Source organism: Scyliorhinus torazame, chromosome 15 (assembly GCF_047496885.1).
Source record: "Scyliorhinus torazame isolate Kashiwa2021f chromosome 15, sScyTor2.1, whole genome shotgun sequence".
Taxonomy (NCBI): domain Eukaryota; kingdom Metazoa; phylum Chordata; class Chondrichthyes; order Carcharhiniformes; family Scyliorhinidae; genus Scyliorhinus; species Scyliorhinus torazame.
This window is the reverse complement of record NC_092721.1, coordinates 24141606-24162148: the sequence shown is the minus strand read 5'-3', so window position 1 is coordinate 24162148 and position 20543 is coordinate 24141606. Positions and strand designations below refer to the sequence as shown.

At 45.0% G+C, this 20543-nt stretch overlaps 1 protein-coding gene across 8 annotated transcripts in view; it reads right to left on the bottom strand.

The window, feature by feature from the left end:
• The window catches only part of scel (sciellin), a 91133-nt gene that overhangs the window by 43350 nt on the left and 27240 nt on the right, over positions 1-20543 (bottom strand). For 2 of the 8 annotated variants that reach the window (XM_072476196.1, XM_072476194.1), the window contains exons 3-8: positions 15582-15675; positions 13224-13295; positions 11206-11271; positions 4971-5042; positions 4397-4462; positions 2458-2556 (exon numbers count right to left, since the gene is read on the bottom strand). In XM_072476196.1, coding sequence (XP_072332297.1) covers positions 2458-2556; positions 4397-4462; positions 4971-5042; positions 11206-11271; positions 13224-13295; positions 15582-15675 — 469 coding nt within the window. The remainder of the gene's footprint in view (positions 1-2457; positions 2557-4396; positions 4463-4970; positions 5043-11205; positions 11272-13223; positions 13296-15581; positions 15676-20543) is intronic. The other 6 variants (XM_072476201.1, XM_072476200.1, XM_072476195.1 and 3 more) reach the window with 5 other exon arrangements.

Here is a 20543-nt window from a genome sequence, read left to right as displayed (position 1 = left end):
ATTAATGCAATAATTCTAAAACATTCCCAAATTGAATGTCGACAGAACTTTATTACCAGGTTCTTGACTAAAAGGAAAATCAGTTGATGCAGGGACAGGCCCCAATCCTATTGACTGTCAGGAATTTCAATTCATTAAACTATATTTGTCCATCACTTCGAATCATTTTATTAAATAAAATTTGAATTATTGAGAAAACCACAGGTATTTCCATGACATTGTGAATATTTTCTGATCGCTGACAATTTCTCTGGCTTACGATGTTCGCATGGTATCATTGTTTAAACTCCATTGACAAGTGGCATAGTTTGACAACGTTTGTTTCTGCACGATATCACTGATATTCTCAACAATGCTCTGATGGGAGATGTGTTCGGCAACATCATTAACATCTGTTGAAGTGCACATGTCAGTAATTCGCTCTGTTTTGTCAGAATATGTCAAAATATACTGACACTACAACGTATGATCGTCATATGGTTCAAATGAATGTGGTTCTAAAGCCACAGGTGCCAAATCAATTTGAGGAATTGAAAGAGAGATATTTGCTTGGGAAGTAATGGTCCGAGTCAATGTGGAAAAGAGGCTGGGAAATGGGATTGAACAATAAAGTTCCAGTAACGAACCAACAGAAAGTAGCAGACAATCCTGAAAAGCTGAATGGCCTAATCTCGGGAATATTGCTCCTGTGTATTTCAACAAGCACATTATTAGTCAATGTCATGAAAATTCCTGTCAGACGGAAAGCAATTTGATAGCAGGCTCGTCACTTACAAATTTGCTCAAATCAACAAGGAAATGATACTTGAAAGCGTTATCAATTACATCATCAATAAATATTGACCAGAAAAAGTGCACATTCTGATTTAAAATCAATGATCCAATTACTCTGATCCATACAACTGGTGTTTGTGTGGCAAACTCTTTGACCTCGCTGCACTCCAATGTGATAAGAGTTTTATCATGATTTGCAGGTGACAATTGCAGTCAAAAATTCATTTGGATGGGGGAGGAGGGGTTCTGGGAGTGGTGGGGGGTGGGGGGGCGTTCTCTGGGGAAGCTGACGGACGCACCCAAAGAAGAGAGCAAGACACTGCAGGAAATATGAACGAAGCACTCATGGATTCCATATTGAGATTGGCTTCAAAATCCCAGCAAGAAATGACACGACAGAGAGAAAGACTGATAGGTGTTTCTGGGGCGAGCTGCGGATCTCAAAGTGTCATGTGGACGGAGGTGGCAGTGGGTCCTCCACATCTCCAGATAGGTGCCAGAAAATGCCATGGGCATCATCGAATCCCTACAGTGCAGGAGGAGGCCATTCGGTCCATCGAGTCTGCACCACCCTTCCAAAAGAGCATGCTACCTAGGCCCACTCCCCCACCCTCAACCCGCAATCCCATAACCTAACCTACACCTCTTTGGGCACTAGGGGGCAATTTAGCATGGCCCAATCCATCTAATCTGCACAAATTTGGACAATGGGAGGACCTGGAGGAAACCCACTCAGACACGAGGAGAACGTACAAACTCCACACAGACAGTCACCCAAGGCCGGATTCGAACCCGGGTCCCTGGCGCTGTGAGGAGAGTGGGTGGGTGGAGGCAGGGGCGGGCTTGCGAAGCCATCAATAGCAGCATGCAGGCCAACTAAGACACCTAAGGAGCTCATTGGGAACGCGCCTTTGATTTGTTACAAATGTTCACGGGGCGGGAGATTTTTGGGAGCTTTCAAATGCAGACAAACCGGAGGGAGGGGAGAACAGGAGAACATTGCGGAAGATCAACTTGTAATTGGCGGTGAAGAGGCTTAGTGGAGCAAAAGAACCCCCCCCCCCTCTCTCCCCTTCAGGAAAAGGCTAAGAAAACTTTAAGAAATTCTCAGTTTCCCACCCACTCTCCTCCTCCCCTGGGGCGGGGATTGAGGCAACAGGTCGTCGGTACAACATTTGTGGGGGGGAGGGGGAGGCATTTCCCTTCCGACCCAACCCCACCAGTAAAACCCCAGCCCCCAGTGTGAGTCCAATGCAGCCACAGCTCATGCATTACCCATGAAGCATCCGGCTGCCCGGGTAGAGCAATTGCCCAGTGTCCTAACTGAATCGGTGCAGGAGCTGCAAAATAATGCCTCAAATACGCCAGAGTTCAGTGTTGGAATTCAGCAGGAGTTTATTTAAAAAGAAAACACCTTAGAAAGAAATATACCTTTCACAAAGCACCAGTTGTATAAATAATCTTTGCTCGAGAATGACGTGCTGTTTATTGTCCTATGATGTGGGCGTACAGCAGGAGCAAACAAAAGATGCTGCAGTGTCAGACCCAGCCTACTCATCAAATGAACAGCATGTTTCCATCATTCTCACCACGTCGCCTCCATTTCAGAAGTGATTCGGACGGCTGGGACAATTTATAGCATTCGCTGCAGCTCGGGTGGAGCAGCGCAATTGGCGTGTCTACCTGTTCAGGATTTCTTCAGATCTGTATCGGCTGAGCACAACTTTCTCATGATGTCCATGAGCTGGCTCTGAGCTGCTAACGCAAAGAACAGTTCTATATCTGAAACATATAAAGCTAAACACATTTACTCAAAAGGCCCTGGCCTCACATTGCACAGATCATCGGGATTAGAATGATGCAAGACCAAAGTAACAAAATATCTGCTTTTCTTGCATAATGTAAAACCATACGAATGCTCACTGAAAACCAGGCGTCAGCAAAACTTCCCTTGCGCACAATTGCGCCAATGCCTTCGCTGGTTCGGATGTATTGAAGGCAGTCCTGCGGAAGTAAGCAGCGCAACATGCAGTACGAGCGACCCGAGCCTTCCAGAAGGCGGCTTGTCAGGGTATGAGCGTTGGCGCTTTGCCATGTTGACATTTAAGGTGTCGGCATACCAACAACCGGCATTAATGTGGCAGTGCTAACATAGAAAGACAGCCATTGGCCCACCACAGAAGAGTAATCAGGCAAACATCGAACCCCAAGCCAAAAATGGTATCAGAGGGAGGTATGTCTAAAAAACTGGCTGGAAGGGTTGGGTTTTCAGGCGTTAGCAAAGGAGGAGGGGGAGGTGTGGAGACAGAGAGGCAACGAGACGGCATAACTTCATACATCTGCTCACAGAGTCAAGGAGTCATACAGCATAGAAAAGGTCCTTCGGCCGGTCATAAACAACCACCTAGTCCCATTTTCCAGCAAGTCGTCCATAGCCTTGAATGCCTTGGGATCGCAAGTGCACATCTAAACATTTCTTAAATGTAATGAGGGTTTCTGCCTCCATCAGCCTTTCAGGCAGTGAGTTCCAAACTCCCGCCACCCTCTGGATAAAAATGTTTTTCCTCGCATCATCCCTAAACCTCCTGCCCCCGACCTTAAATACCCCATGTGGAGGATGACCATTCTGGCTCAAGTGAAGGTTGCCAAAATTACAATCATTACTTACATCTGGCTGAAGGAGTCCATCGCACAGCAATGATGAAGGTTTCAGCCAGAATGACAAAGGCACTGCTTATTTATTCGCAGTTGCTCTGCTGTTGCTGTATCTACTCTACGGTGACAGAGCACATTCATCGGCAAAACAACCTGTACCCTTACTGAACTGCTAGATAAATCAGACGTTATTTTCCATCGATGCTCATTTCTGAGATGAGGGGAAGAATTTCAAGTGGCAAAGAATGAACAGGTAAGATTTTTGTAATGGGAACCCATGTACATGATGTCCTCACAGTGCTTCTCCAAGGCCTCATGCTAAATCTGCAATCGCAAAAGTTAATTTTTTTGTTTTTTTAAGCAATAATTTATGTTGTCAAACCACAACAAAAATCCAAGAATGATGGCGGATAAAGAATAAACCATGGATGCCTCCTGTGATGATATGCACAAGCAGTCATGTATATAGTGATAGACAAGACCTCCAACCAGCAGGTGGCAGTAGAGAACAACCACGCGACACTGTTACCTCAAGGAGTTGGTAGAGGGTCTTCGTAGTGGATAGTCACATTTTGTAGTAGCTCGTAGTTAATTTATTATAGTTAGTAGTTTTTGATAATATTCTTATAGTTATCTTACCCACGCAGTTGTTCAACAATAAAAGCTTTAACTAGTCTGGAACTAGACGTTCTTTAGTGCATTTATTCCAACCGGCCAAGCACCAAAGCGTAACACCTCCCAATGGATATCATTCATTATGTGGTTGACTGCTGATCTCCCAAGACCTGCGGGCCTGACTTTCATGTCTATTTACTCCACATGCGCTACTGACCATAAGTCACATGAAACCGTTCACTCCTGATTTATTGAGTCGGTCCAGTACTGTTGGCTATAACCATGTGGGCTTCACAATGTAACCTCCATTTTGCCAAGCCCATTATTATTACAGTTGCTGCTGTGATCTCACCTCGTAGGTCTATCCAAAGTTGAAGCCCGTTGTGTCTTGCTAAGATCACTGGTGCTGCCGGTATCCCTGTGCAAAAATAAAACTATCAGTGTTAAAATGAGATTTTGCTGTTGGTACATTTTCACATTAATTCATTAGATTTTAAAACTGGAGGAATGAAACTAAAATGTGCGAAACAATATCAGACATGTTATAATTTCAGGTGTAATCTTTCATCAATCTTTCTTTTTCACCTTTTGAGTGTTCGATTATACATTCAAGCATTACACAATTTAATTTCAGATGTTAAACGTTCATTCAATTAATTTAAAGGTCATGAATTATTTCTGTCAGGTATACTTTGAACAGAACGGAATTGACTGAACCTGGATTAAGCGACAATCAAGTGTCATTTGAAGACTCGGTTTCAAAACTGGTCATTGCTATTAAATGTTTAGAAATAATTAAATTTGATCCATAAGTAATCATCCGATGAAATTAAGCTGATTCAGGGTGATTGGGAAAGCCAGAATCATTTCAGGAATTCACGTGTCTCAATGCCAGTCGACAGTACTGGTATCACCAGCATCTCTACCTGTCCAGGAACTCCTCAGATCTGAATCGGCTGAAAACAGCTTTGCTACGGCCACCATTAATTACCCAAGTGCTGCTGACAAAGAGAACAGTTCTGCCTTAAAATGTTTTTTTTTTAAAACACCCCTGGTCACATTTGATTGGATAAATCTGGGTTTTTCACAACACGTCAATAACGCAACACTTGAAAGTTTATTTTTTGCAATGGTCCTTTGCATTAGAAGTATCACGTAACTCTAAATAAAAAGTCATATCGTCACGTTTATAATGGTGGCTTCACCGGGCTGGAATTTATTGCGCCAAAATGTCAAATACCGTGATGACATCAGGTTGGCAATTCAACATCATCATTCTAGTCTCAGATATTACAGAAGGCAAGCAGTCAGCAGGAGAGGAAACCCACCTGCCCTGGTGAAATAAAACAGTTAACAAAGCTATCGACCTTGTCAAAGACCCAGCTGTTTACAATTTTTCATTGCCCACTCCGATTTGCAGGAGTCAGACGGGAAAACATTTCAGCGTGCTTTACAGTAGGTCTGAGGAAGGGGCACACGAGGGCAGAAGGAAAGGTCTTCCATTGAGACAGTGAGGGGCAGCATGGTAGCACAGTGGTCAGCACAGCTGCTTCACAGCTCCAGGGTCCCGGGTTCGATTCCCGGCTTGGGTCACTGTCTGTGCGGAGACTGCACATTCTCCCTGTGTCTGCCTGGGTTTCCTCCGGGTACTCCGGGTTTCCTCCCGGAGTCCAAAGATGTGCGGGCCCAGTGGATTGGCCATGCTAAATTGCCCTTAGTGTCCAAAAAGGTTACGTGGGGTTATGGGGATGGGGTGGAGACGTGGGCTTGAGAAAGGTGCTCTTTCCAAGGGCCGGTGCAGACCCGATGGGTCGAATGGCCTTCTTCTGCACTGTAAATTCTATGATTCTATGACTGCATGAACAGCAGATTCTGCAGCTGAAGGTATCAGCATGTGTATGTTTTTGGACTGCATTGATGAATCTTTCTGAGCCTGCCGTAAGGGGGAAAAAAGAGATTGAGAGAACGAGGGGGGTTGAAATTTGTCATTGCGACAGATTTCCTGTTCACGGCAAAACCCCTGACTCCCAATTGGGGGGTGGAGTCCGGCAAATCCACACCACTAACTGCCCGGCCTCCTGCCAGGCAGCTGCTAATTGAGCATCTGGCGCTTGCTACGCTGAGCTGAGGTGGCGGGAGCTGAAGCACACGGCCCACTCACTTGCCATTCAGCCTCCCTTACCCCACTGAAATCTGTAAACTCCAGCCACCAAATGCCCTTTCGGAAAGGAAATCTGGCGCCCTCACCTGGTCTGGCCTGCATGTGACTCCAGATCCACAGCAAAGTGGTTGACTCCCAAATGCCCTCTGAAATGGAGGACAGTCAGGGACTGGCGACAAATGCTGGCCTAGCCAACGGTGCACATGTCCGGTAAAAATGAATATTAAAAAAAATAAATGGAAGGAAACCGCTCTGATGGTGCATGTACGGATGAGGGTGGAAATAAGCCAAATAAAACAGAAACAGGAAGATCCCAGTTATCATCTCCCTGTGTGCTGACGTCAAGCAGAGTGGTTGCATGTACAATCCAATTCGCTATTGTACCTGAGATGTGGGGAATTGGAGAAGTTAAAGTCTCATTATGATCATTACTAAACTTGCAGGTCATCCCATTCACAGAATGTCAATGGAGTTCAACATTTTCCATTTCAATTATCTTCACATTAGAAAGAGGAAATCTTTTTTAAAAACAGCATAATCGTCATCAATTTAATGGGTGCTGAACACTGGAAAATTTTCATATATTCTCCAGCCATTGACTATTCTCCACTAATTTCCTGTTCCAATGTTTTTTCCTTGAACCTGTTTCGAATCATCATCACTTTGGACTGTATAACGTACAATTCAGCATGATAATTTATTTAAGTCCCTATATTCACCTAACTCAGCCTTCATAGAAAATCATTGGATGCCATTCACTGAAGCTGTGGAACTGCATAACTGTGTTCATATCTTTGGATCATTTTTCACACATGTTTTATGATAGGTTTTTGGTATTAAAGAAGAATTCAATCCTGTTTTAACCATCTTTCAAAGAAACTCTGATCTGCATCAGAACTCCTTATTTAAAGAAAAATCTCCCATGCTTTGGCTTAACTAATCTTTCAGATTGAAGGAGAAATTCATCATAAACGTTTTGATACCTCATATAAGATCTATTTTTTATGGGCGGCGTGGCACTGCTACCTCACAGCGCCAGGGGCCCGGGTTCAATTCTTGCCTTGAGTGACTGTCTGTGTGGAGTTTGCACGTTCTCCCCATGTCTGCGTGGGTTCCCTCCGGGTGCTCCGGTTTACTCCCACAGTCCAAAGCTGTGCAGATTAGGTGGATTGGCCATGATAAATTGCCCCTTAGTGTTCAAAGATGTGTCGAATAGGTGGGGTCATGGAGGTAGGGTGGGGGAGTGGGCCTTAGGTAGGGTGCCCTTTCAGGGGCTCAGTGCAGACTTGATGGACCGAATGGCCTCCTTCTGCAATGTAGGAATTCTAAGGTTCTATGTGATTCAGCAGCATTTTACAAATATGAATCTGTGGGGAGATGTTCAAAGAACAGTGTGAATCTTCCTCAACAATCATTATAACATCTTTTGCAGCTTGACCTGGCAACTTTGAAACTTATAGGGGAAGAAAATGGCATAGGGGTAATGTTACTATTCAGAGACCCAAGCTAATAATCGGGAGACATGGGTTCAGAATGAGAGCTGGTGGAATTTAAATACAAAAATTACATCCCCCATGTCCTTCATGAAAGACACTGGACGGGATTCTCCATTCCCTGGCGCCGGTTTCATTATCGGTGATCGGACAGAGAATCTCTTTTTACAATAGAATCGGGGGCGGGCTTGTTTTCGCATGCTCCGCCCCTTCCAAAATAGCTTTATCGAGGAGCGCGCCGCCAGCCATTGGGACGGCCTCAGGACTTCACCTTAAGGCCCTCCACCGATGCTCCGCCCCGATGGGCCGAGTTCCCGCCCACGCGGTTGAATCATGGTCTCAGCGGTCGGGAACCCGGCGGGCTGGCCCGGACTATGACCAGCAATGCCACAGTCGGGGTGGAGCCATGCTGCTGGCCAGGGGGGCTTCGGTAAGGGCTGGGGGAGACTGGTGGGGGGCTGGCCAGAGGGTGGCGAGGGGGTGTACTATCTCGCAGGTCGGGTCCGCGCACGGCCGACACCATTTTGTTCGGCGCGACCGCTGCAGGTCATCACCTTGCGCATGTGCGGCCATGGACCCGGCATTTCTCTGCCTGTTTTTGTCGCAGAGGCTTGGCGTTTTATGTGGCGCGGCGTTTTACGGTCGGAGGATCGGTGCCACCGATTTTTTTTGACGTAAAACACCACAGATCCTCCGGCCATAGCGTGAAAACGGAGAATCCAGCCCGCTGAACTCATTATGGAGGCTAAATGAATAGCTGTGAATCTTCCATCGTTAGTCTGATAATGTGCTTTAAAATTCTATGTTCCTTTTTATTTTGCTTGATAATATGTAGGACGATAGTTGCATCGTGTTCCTCTTAACGTGTAATTAAAAAGTTTTGCCATCAAACCATCATCAATTGTTTTAAAAGCCCATCTGGTTCACCAGTGGCCTTCAGGGCAGTAAATCTGCTATCCTTGCCTGGTCTGGCCTACCTGTGACTCCAGACCCACGGCAAAGTGGTTGACTCTCCACTAGCTTGTGAAATGGCCACTCAGTTCAAGGGTAATTAGGGAGAAGTGACAAATGTTGCCCTGGTCAGCGACGCCCACATCCCCTGAAAGAATTTTAAAAAACGTGACATCATCCAGCTGACTCAGTCTCCGTCTGAGTTTTCGAAAACTCCTCTATTTCATAATATTTCCCTTTTAAGTTACTCTCGGGAGGTTAGAAAAGCCTGCTGTTGAACAGGCTTTTTCCTTATTTTGTCTAACCTGTCATTCCAGATTTTGCGTTAATATAATTGTACTCCATCGAAACCACACTCTGCTCACCACTCCCAGTAAATATCCAAACTATTTTCATATGAAACCATCATAGCATTCCTCAAATGCCCTGCTTGCTTGTTTCTTCATATATTAAAATAAATCCTCATTTGAAACGTCCTCAAACATTCCACAAAAACTTTCCCAAAATGCTGGAGACACTAAGGTGACGGACCACCTGTGGGAGGACAGACAAGTTGACATTTGAAATGTATACCTTCCTCAATGCAGCAAGTAAGATATTCCTTTTTACGTGCTCTAATCAATTAGTTTCACAGAATTCGGTGAAGCAACAGTTTTGTGGAAGGATTCCGATCTTCAAACGTTAGCTTGTCCGTTCTCGCCACAGATGCTGTCTGGCTTTCCCCCCAAAACCTATTTGCATTAATAATTCAATTCAGCCAATTCTGAGTCCCAGATCTCTCTCTGCGGAGCTGAATTTCAAACTGGACAAGCTACATGATAAAATAAAATTATTGACAAAGGGATTACATAGATAATGCAGTGCTGAAAGAGGCCATTTGGCCCATCTAGTCTGCACCGACCCACTTAAGCCCTCACTTCCACCCTATCCCGGTAACCCAATAAACCCTCCTAAACCTTTTAGTCACTGAGGGCAATTTAGCATGGCCAATTCATCTAACCTGCACGTCTTTGGACTCTGGGAGGAAACCGGAGCAAACCCACCCAGACATGGGGAGAACGTGCAGACTCCGCACAGACAGTGACCCAGTGGGGAATCGAACCTGGGACCCTGGTGCTGGGAAGCCACAGTGCTATCCACTTGTGCTACCGTGCTGGCAATTTGCATCTACCAAGCTATTTGTTGCTTATCGACTTGGACCTGTGATTTGTATATTTGGCATATCCGCTGGCAAAACATGAAATCTTTCTCCGAGTGTTAATGTAGGAAAACTTTACAAATTATCTTTTTCTGCTCCCCTACCACACACTGTAATTGATGGTATGATTTCTGTCAACTTGGAATTGAATGATCCAAACTTACAGTTAGACCTCCAGTGCAAATACAGATATTTTTATCCCACCTCGCTGGGCTAGCCACAAATGAAACATTAATGTCTGTCTTTGTCGATTGCGCTATGTTGTCTGTCAGAATGTACATTCAACATTATTGAAACAATAATGAACATTAGCACTGTAACTCACACCTGGGAAGATTTCCTGTGTTGTGTGCAGCAAAATTCATAAACGCAACCTTTATTAATGGGCTAATGCTGCAAAACTGCAAGGTTCATCTTCGTTGTCCACCTCTAATGGAAGGAATATATTCTCGGCCACAGACTGCTCATTACACACAGTATTAATGTTATACTACCTTTGTCCAGCAGGAGTCATGATTCCAGTAGAGAAGGTTGGATTAATTCCATTTTTCAATGTGGGAATGACGGAATTTGGAACTCCTTGTGGGAATCTGTTAAAACCCATTCAACTTGAGACGATGACTTCATGAGGCAATCATCCTGGTTTTTTGTTTTTTTAAATTTAGAGTCCCCAATTATTTTTCTTTCCAATTAAAGGGCAATTTAGCGTGGCCAATCCACCTACCCTGCACTTTTTTGGGGCTGTGGGGATGACCCACACAGACACAGGGAGAATGTGCAAACTCCACACGGGCAGTGACCCGGGGCCGGGATCGAACCCGGGTCCTCGACGCTGTGAAGCAGCAGTGCTAACCACTGTGCCGCCATGCTGCTACAATCATATCATAGAATTTACAGTACAGAAGGAGGCCATTTGGCCCATCGCGTCTGCACCGGCTCTTGGAAAGAGCACCCTACCCTATCCCCATAACCCAGTAACCCCACCCAACACTAAGGGCAATTTTGGACACTAAGGGCAATTTAGCATGGCCAATCCACCTAACCTGCACATCTTTGGACTGTGGAAGGAAACCGGAGCACCCGGAGAAAACCCACGCACACACGGGGAGGATGTGCAGACTCCGCACAGACAGTGACCCAAACCGGAATCGAACCTGGGACCCTGGAGCTGTGAAGCAATTGTGCTAACCACTATGCTACCGTGCTGCCCACGGTAGCATATCGCCCTGACTTTTATGCTGAAGGCTTCGTTGCTCATCAGCTACATTGAAAACCACCTTCACATTGCAACTCGTTTATTAAGAAAAAAAAATACAACTATACATAAGCTGCTGGGAAAACCTGCAATCGAGCCATACCGTTTTCGGCCATCGAAGGTATCGGCTTTTGTTGTTGATCTCGGGTTGCTCGTCTTACTCGGGTCACTGAATAAACAAGACAAAAGTATGCTCAGAAAACGTGACGAGAAACATGCTACAACCAGTGTACTACACACTATCAAACAAAACAAAAAAGAACATAGAATTTTAAAGCACATTACCAGACTAACGATTGAAGAGAAACGGCTATTCATTTTGACTTCAAAATGAGATCAGTGCCTTTTGCAAGGGACATGGGGGTTGTCATTTTTGTAAATTTGTATGTTATTGGGGCCTTGCTATTAACTCAAAGATAGAAAGAAATGAACACGAAGAATTAAAGTTATTTTCATTAAATAAACATTTCCTTCCGCATTTGCCGAAATTGATCCAAGATATGCATTCGACAACAAGAAGTAAAGCAAACGGCAACTTCAAATAAAATGACCTACATTCCATAGTCTGTCCTTTTGCCTTTCTACGAGTGAGCAAGGCAGAACTCCATGTTTTCACCCTCAAGTGGATAATGGGACCCAGCTTACCTCCCTCCATGGGCCAGAGATATTTGTATTGATAAAAGCGCTGATGACCCTCAGGTCTTTTCACCAATGATGGTGTCAATTTGAAAATAGTTCCCAATTAATAATAAACCAATTAATCTAAAGCAGGTTTTAAACACAAAGCATTCAAAGCAAAGATGATGCAAAGCAACAACCCTCTCTGAGGTGGCCGGACTTCTAATAATAATAATCTTTATTGTCACAAGTAGGCTTACATTAACACTGCAATGAAGTTACTGTGAAAAGCCCCTAGTGGCCACATTCCGGCTCCTGTTTGGGTACACGGAGAGAAAATTCAGAATATCCAATTCACCTAACAAGCACGTCTTTCGCGACTTGTGGGAGGAAGCCGGAGCACCCGGAGGAAACCCACGCAGACACGGGGAGAACGTGCAGACTCCGCACAGACAGTGACCCAAGCCGGGAATCGAACCTGGAACCCTGGCGCTGTGAAGCAACGGTGCTACCCACTGGGCTACCGTGCTGCCTGTGCCACCCATGGAATAAACAGTAGTACATTACAATTTTGAGATTGTTGTACTTATTGCCGATGGTTTGTCTTTCGGGAAGAAAATCTGCAATCCTTGCCCTGGCCTACATGTGACACCGGACCCAGAGCAGTGTAGTTGACCTGGCCGAGCAAGGACAATAAGTGCTGGCCGAGCCAGCGATGCCCATGTCCCAGGAATCAAACATAAAACACAAATAGTATTTGACTGATACCGTTAAATTAGGGTTAATATTTCTGACAGTTAGAGATCCCACAATATTTCTTCATAGAATTTACAGTGCAGAAGGAGGCCATTCGGCCCATTGAGTCTGCACCGGCTCTTGGAAAGAGCACCCTACCCAAGCCCACACCCCCACAACCCCACCCAACACTAAGGGCAATTTTGGATACGAAGGGGCAATTTAACATGGCCAATCCACCTAACCTGCATATCTTTGGACTGTGGGAGGAAACCGGAGCAAACCCACGCAGACTCCACACAGACAGTGACCCAAGCCGGGAATCGAACCTGGGACCCTGGAGCTGTGAAGCAATTGTGCTAACCACTATGCTACCGTGCTGCCCTCGTTCATCGTCAAAGATAGTGCTAGTATTATGCTTCAACAACATACAACTCCTTTGAATATGCACCAAGGCCAGTTTCTTCAAGTATTTTTTTTACCAGGCATGTACAGTGCACACCTTGAAGCGAATGTGCAGCGGTCTATTCTAATGCGAATATCAATCAGCAGGGACGCCAAAGGACAAAATTCAGATTGAGAGAGAAAAGGACAAAAAATAACAGAATAAGCAATGTGAAAACAGTTTAGGAAAGCCCAGAGAATTGGAAGGATTCTCACGCATGAATCAGTTGCAAATGCAGAACCATTAAGCCATTTACAGAAAATAAGCTGCACTTTTCTACATGGAATTTCGGATGCAAAATTTCCAGCAGCAGATATTTCTACCTGTTCAGTTTTTCATCAGATTGAACTGGGTTTAGCACAGATTTGCCATAGTTGACATCAGCTGGCACTTGTCTGTGAATAAAGAACACAGGTTTTATTGAATATGTATGTATACACACCTCAAAATAAAAGTTGCCCCTAAATTTTGAATCACAACTTTGGCAGGACGAGGATGGGGGGGGGGGGGGGTGGATTGATGGTATGGGGAGGAGGTTGGCTGCAAGGTAGTCAGTCATTAAATGGCAGACTATAGCAATGGACAAATGGAAGTTCTATTTGAGGTCAGTGCTGATCGTCAGTCCACACATATCAATAATCATAATAAAGGAGCTGTCAATGGTAATAAATTAAAGTAGTTGACTAGACTTGTGACAGACATGAAAGAATTTGTATTTGACAAAGGTTAAGTGAATCAAGATTCTCACTGCCTTATCTGAGGGTGTGGTAGAAATCAGCATACAGTAATATTGCACTGAGGGAGCAATGGGCCTGGAAGAATTGAGTGCACACGATCAGAATGAAATTGGTTAATGTAGAGTGGAACCTGAGGCAAAAAGATAAATGGAATGATGATCTGAGGAGATAATTGACATGGGAAAGGATCAAAATGGGAGAGATTAACCCAGGGGCTGGGTTAATGGAGGAACATCAGAAGACCAGGAGGAGCAATTTGAAAATTTAACTATTTTAGAGCAATGTTCAGTGGTACTTGAACATAATGGCACCAAAGATCGATAAATCCTCGGTGAGTATCTTCAAAATACTTCTTTTTTGGCAGTTCTTCGGGGTCATGGACAACTTGTTTCCAGGTGAGTTCTCAGGTGACTGAGTCCGATGGGCGACCTACAGTTCCTGTCCCAGGTGGGGTAGGTGGTGGTTGGCGGAGCAGGCAGGTGGCGTGCCTGGGATGCCACACACTGCTTTCCCTTTGGTGAAACTGCACCAAACACACTGGCTCATTATTGAAGTCCATTTATCCACAACTTGGAAAATAATTTCGTTGCTACATGTCGGATCTGGTATTAATTCATCAAAACATTAACTTTTTACTCTAAGGAAGAATAAAATAATTTGTTTATCTGAAGTCTTGCCCTTTAAATGGGGTTGGTAGCCACGCTGGTCAATTTATTTACGACACCTTCCGACCCCGGTCTCTTATGCACTTCCCATTTCCATAGCTCTATGATGGCTGGCTGTGCGTGCGTTCACCTGTCCTCACCTTTGAACATCACTATTACCTAATCCCCATTATGCTTGTGAAATATTTTCTAGTCATACACCACTGGGATCCGGGCTCAAGACTATCGCCAGATCCCACCATCTGAGCTCCACCAGTAGACCTGGATCTCTCAGCCACCTGTTGTGGAATTCTCTTGCCTTTACCCCGGCTGGCTGCCTGTATTTGGGTGCTTCATAAAATCCCGTCTCTGTGAGCTTGCCGATCCTGCTCCCAGCCGAACTTCTTCAAGCTCCTTCTCAACCCTCACACGCATTTGCCTCTGTAAATCACTTGCTCTGAGGTGTAAGAAAAAGAGTTGCATCTCCGAACCCAGATTTGTTTGCGACGCAGTGATATCGAGTGAAGGGATGTCTTATCGGGAGGAGCGCTGGACAACTGGAATCAGGGTCACTGCGCGGGAGGGTCACTGCGCAGGACCTGCTGACATGAGCTTGCCAGCAGCTGGCTCATCAGTACTATTGATAGATGCTGGCGAACTGACCTAAGAGCTTCTCCCTCCTTCCATTCAGTCTCAGCTCCGCTTGGTCAGCGCTTATGCAAGGACAAATTGAGGAATTCTGACACCTCAAAAAATGTTTATTGGCGGGATTCTCCGCTCGCCGACGCCGAAATCGCGTTTGGCGATCGGCCGGAGAATCCATTTTTACGCCGGAAACGGGGGCGGTGGGGGGGGGGGGGTGGTCTGGAAGTGGCAAGGGGTGTTACGGGGGGCAGTTTTTGGCAGGCAGGTTCTGCGTGTGGCCGGCGCCATGTTGTACGCCATGGCCACGGACCCGGAGATTCTGCGCCTGTATTGGCAGGTAAAGCTGAGGGCTTTACGTGGCGCGGCTGCTAGCTTCCCACCGGGCAGAGCATCGATGCAAGGGCGGCGGTAACTTTTTGGTCGTAAGACCAGACGGATGCTGCAGACATAGCCGCTGACTCGGAGAATCCAGCTGAGGCATACACAGTTTTCTTTTCTGTCATTCTAAAAATACAGAATTTCCTATAATTTAATCAATCAGCGTAATTTATTGAAACTCATTTCAAGCAGAATAATAAATTGAAAGTGTCACATGTTGAAGCGACGGTCCCTTATCTTTTTAACCATCTTTTAAAGGGTGCAGTTCAACACTTACTGAGTTTCCTCTGGTTTACTTTTAATCCAGACGTTATCATTCATTAAGCGAGACCTCTTCTTTGTTTCCTGAATGACCTGATCCCTGTCTTCATCTGAAATTAAGGATTTGCAATTTGTCAACAATTATGATTGAAGAGACTTCACAGAGGAAAGTAAAACCCTATCATCAGAAAGTAACCAGGTAGGTGACGGAAAAAGCCATTTCACTATCAGGTTCATTTTAGTCCGTTCTTACATCAACCGCTTTTATTTTCCATCCTTTTCCTTTTCTGTAATTCACAATTAGCTCCAATTTTAACGTTTATACGCCTTCGCTCGGAACTCCCCCACCACAGGAAACATTTATCCTTTAATATCAAACACTTCAATACTTTCAAACATTTCAATTGGATCGTCCCTTAATCTTGTCCTGTCAAGAGAATAGTCAATGCAATCCATTATCGTACTTCTAACCCATTTAACGGCAGTATCATTCTGGAGAATATAATCTGCACCCCCTCCAAAAGGTGATATACTCTTCCTGACGTGCATTAACCAGAACTGAAATCATGATTCCATATGGGGTCTAAGCAGAACGATACTATAACTTCTAAAGCTTTGTACACCAGCCCACATTTCACTTGCCCCTTTAGCTCTATTGGATAGGAATTTGGTTTCCGATGCTACAGTTGCACAAGATGCACTGCAGGAAATCACCAAGGTTCCTTAGGCAGCACCTTCCAAACCCATGATGACTACCACCTAGATGCAGTGGTGGCAAATGCATGGGAACACCACCACCTGCAAGTGCCCCTCCAAGCCACTCATCACCCTGACTTGGAAATACATTGTGGTTCCTTCACTGTCGCTTGGTCACAATCCTGATACTCCCTCGCTTGCAGCACTGTGGTCTGCCTACTGTCGAAGTTCAAGAAGGCAGCTCACCACTGCCTTCCCCAGGGTAATTAGGGATAGGGAATCAGTGCTGGCCTAGCCAGTGATACTACACCCTGTGAATTAGTAACGTTTTTAAAAATGTAATCACTAAGATAGACTTTCTCCTCCGGGTGCCATTGGGTTTACTATGCTTGTGAGAAAGTAGCGGCACATGAGTGTTCCTTCTCCAGACTTAAATGGCCCAGGGAATCCCAGGAACATGTTTTTCAGTGAAATATCAAGATTGTCTCTTTCTCATAGCCAACAGGCCCAAAAGTGCCTCCAATTTATTTTCCTGAAGGGTCTTTGAATAAATTATTTTATTTTCCTTTGAGCCGCGCCGGTTTGCCGGCAGACTCCCGCTGTTTGCAAAAGGGTCAGGGTGAACGATATTCTATGCTTGGCCTCTGAACTGAATACTTTTATTTGAGCAGTTCTGCCATTGAAGGCAATAGCGGACATGGTGTCAAGAACATCTTCCAGAATAAAAGGCCAAACTTCAAGTGCTCTGCTTTTTCTTGTAGCACCTGTGAGATTTTTGTTCCATGTTCTGCAATGACTCTCCAAATGTACCGCACTGGTTTAGGATAACTCTTTGCGTGTAAGAGACATTGCTTTGCATCTAATTGAGATGAGATGTAGCAGCCAAGTGCGGAAAGCATAAGTGGCTACAAGCAAGTAGCTGCATAACAGAGGATCTTCCCAAAGAAAAGAAAGGTTATCAGAGGGGGAATTAGGCAGCCATGGCTGACAAAGGAAGTTAGGGAATGCATCAAAGCAAAAGAGAAAGCCTATAATGTGGCAAAGAGTAGTGGGAAGTCAGAAGATTGGGAAGGCTACAAAAACAAACAGAGGATAACAAAGAGAGAGATAAGGAAAGAGAGGATCAAATTTGAAGGTAGGCTAGCCAGTAACATTAGGAATGATAGTAAAAGTTTCTTTAAATACATTAAAAACAAATGGGAGGCAAAAGTTGACATTGGGCCGCTCCAAAATGACGCTGGTAATTTTGTGATGGGAGACAAGGAAATAGCTGAGGAACTGAATAAGTACTTTGCGTCAGTCTTCACAGTAGAAGACATGAGTAATATCCCAACAATTCCGGAGAGTCAGGGGGCAGAGTTGAATATGGTAGCCATCACAAAGGAGAAAGTGCTAGAGAAACTAAGAGGTCTAAAAATTGATAAATCTCCGGGCCCAGATGGGCTACATCCTAGAGTTCTAAAGGAGATAGCTGAAGAAATAGTGGAGGCGTTAGTTATGATCTTTCAAAAGTCACTGGAGTCAGGGAAAGTCCCAGAGGATTGAAAAATCACTGTTGTAACCCCCCCCCGTTCAAGAAGGGAACAAGGAAAAAGACGGAAAATTATAGGCCAATTAGCCTAACCTCGGTTGTTGGCAAGATTCTAGAATCCATTGTTAAGGATTAGATTTCTAAATTCTTGGAAGTGCAGGGTCGGATTAGGACAAGTCAGCATGGATTTAGTAAGGGGAGGTCGTGCCTGACAAACCTGTTAGAGTTCTTTGAAGAGATAACAAATAGGTTAGACCAAGGAGAGCCAATGGATGTTATCTATCTTGACTTCCAAAAGGCCTTTGATAAGGTGCCTCACGGGAGACTGCTGAGTAAAATAAGGGCCCATGGTATTCGAGGCAAGGTACTAACATGGATTGACGATTGGCTGTCAGGCAGAAGGCAGAGAGTTGGGATAAAAGGTTCTTTTTCGGAATGGCAACCGGTGACGAGTGGTGTCCCGCAGGGTTCAGTGTTGGGGCCACAGCTGTTCTCTTTATATATTAACGATCTAGATGACGGGACTGAGGGCATTCTGGCTAAGTTTGCCGATGATACAAAGATAGGTGGAGGGGCAGGTAGTATGGAGGAGGTGGGGAGGCTGCAGAAAGATTTAGACAGTTTAGGGAAGTGGTCCAAGAAATGGCTGATGAAATTCAACGTGGGCAAGTGCGAGCTCTTGCACTTTGGAAAAAAGAATAGAGGCGTGGACTATTTTCTAAACGGTGACAAAATTCATAATGCTGAAGTGCAAAGGGACTTGGGAGTCCTAGTCCAGGATTCTCTAAAGGTAAACTTGCAGGTTGAGTCCGTAATTAAGAAAGCAAATGCAATGTTGTCATTCATCTCAAGAGGCTTGGAATATAAAAGCAGGGATGTACTTCTGAAGCTTTATAAAGCATTAGTTAGGCCCCATTTAGAATACTGTGAGCAATTTTGGGCCCCACACCTCAGGAAGGACACACTGGCACTGGAGCGGGTCCAGCGGAGATTCACACGGATGATCCCAGGAATGGTAGGCCTAACATATGATGAACGTCTGAGGATCCTGGGATTATATTCATTGGAGTTTAGGAGGTTGAGGGGAGATCTAATAGAAACTTACAAGATAATGAATGGCTTAGATAGGGTGGATGTAGGGAATTTGTTTCCATTAGCAGGGGAGACTAGGACCCGGGGGCACAGCCTTAGAATAAAAGGGAGTCACTTTAGAACAGAGATGAGGAGAAATTTCTTCAGCCAGAGAGTGGTGGGTCTGTGGAATTCATTGCCACAGAGGGCGGTGGAGGCCGGGACGTTGAGTGTCTTTAAGACAGAAGTTGATAAATTCTTGATTTCTCGAGGAATTAAGGGCTATGGAGAGAGAGCAGGTAAATGGAGTTGAAATCAGCCATGATTGAATGGTGGAGTTGACTCGATGGGCCGAATGGCCTTACCTCCGCTCCTATGTCTTATGGTCTTATGGTCTTATAACTGGCTAGTGTTTGTAATTTCTACTTCGTAATGAAAGCCCTCCCTCGCTACTTCCAGGAAAACACTGGACGAGATTCTCCAGTCCACCAGCTGTGTGTTTCTCAGTGTCATGCCGTTCGATGGCGGCGGCATGCTAGATTACCGCCACTTGTCAACGGCCTTTCCCATTGAAGACATCCCATGCTGCCGGGAAACCCACGGGCGGGCGGGCGTTGCCGGCGGGCAAAGAGAATCGCAACGGCCCGAGGATTTCGGCCACTGTGATGTATTTGACTGAGTTGGATTTTTTTCAGCTCGCAATCAGGAAACATTTTTATTCACAATTCACACGATTGAGGGGACAAAACAAATGAGCTAAATTATCCCAAGGAATACTGAGGTGTCCCATGTGGAAAGGCTCAGGCAGCGCGATCAAGTGTGAAAGCTCAACGTGAATTACTGTCGACTGGAAATATCAGGTTGCCTATCCCGAGGAAGGGATTTCCTGGCCCTGCCCGCCACCGGGATCGTCCCATCCCTTCGAAAGCCAGCAGACGTTTGGTTGACATTCCCTGCAACGGCCCCAACATTGCAGGTCAGTAATATCCCGACCTAAGAGTTCAATCACAAGGCCTCCCCTAAAAAGCCCTGTCAACAAGTTTATTGGCAGAGGGAAATAAATCGTAATCAGAACGGAGTTTAAATGGCGGTAAAATCTTGTAGGGCAGACTGCTCTACCTATCTGAATTCCGAATATGTCATCCCGATGAGCCAGAAACAGTAGTTTGTAAAATCTACCCAACGTACTTGCACGTTTAGATATTGGAGTGTTAGTATCAGATTCACCCACCCGGTTACACACCCACCTAAAGTAAGTCAATTTGTTTTTCCAATTGCTTATGGTTAATATAAATACAATTATAAATTCTGATCAAAGAATCATTAAAGTGGTCCAGCCCTTGACGTGTTTTCACTTTGAACATGGATGTCATTTGGCCAAACCTTGAGTGAGCAGGAATTAAAACCTGCGGGAATCACTTCTCCCTTACTTTCGAAAATTAATTGTTCTGAAGTCAAGGTCAAGGTTTTTGCCAGTGATTATGGAAGATGACTTTTTAACTAATCCAATAAAAATACATCATTCTGTGACTGCTCCGACTGCAACTATACCTTATGAGTCTTGATCACTTTGTCCAAACAGTCGAAGTCAAAGGTCCTAAAATACCTTTTAGTATGGCCTTCATTGAGTTGGGATTGTTGGGAGCACGGTAGCACAATGGTTAGCACTGTTGCTTCACA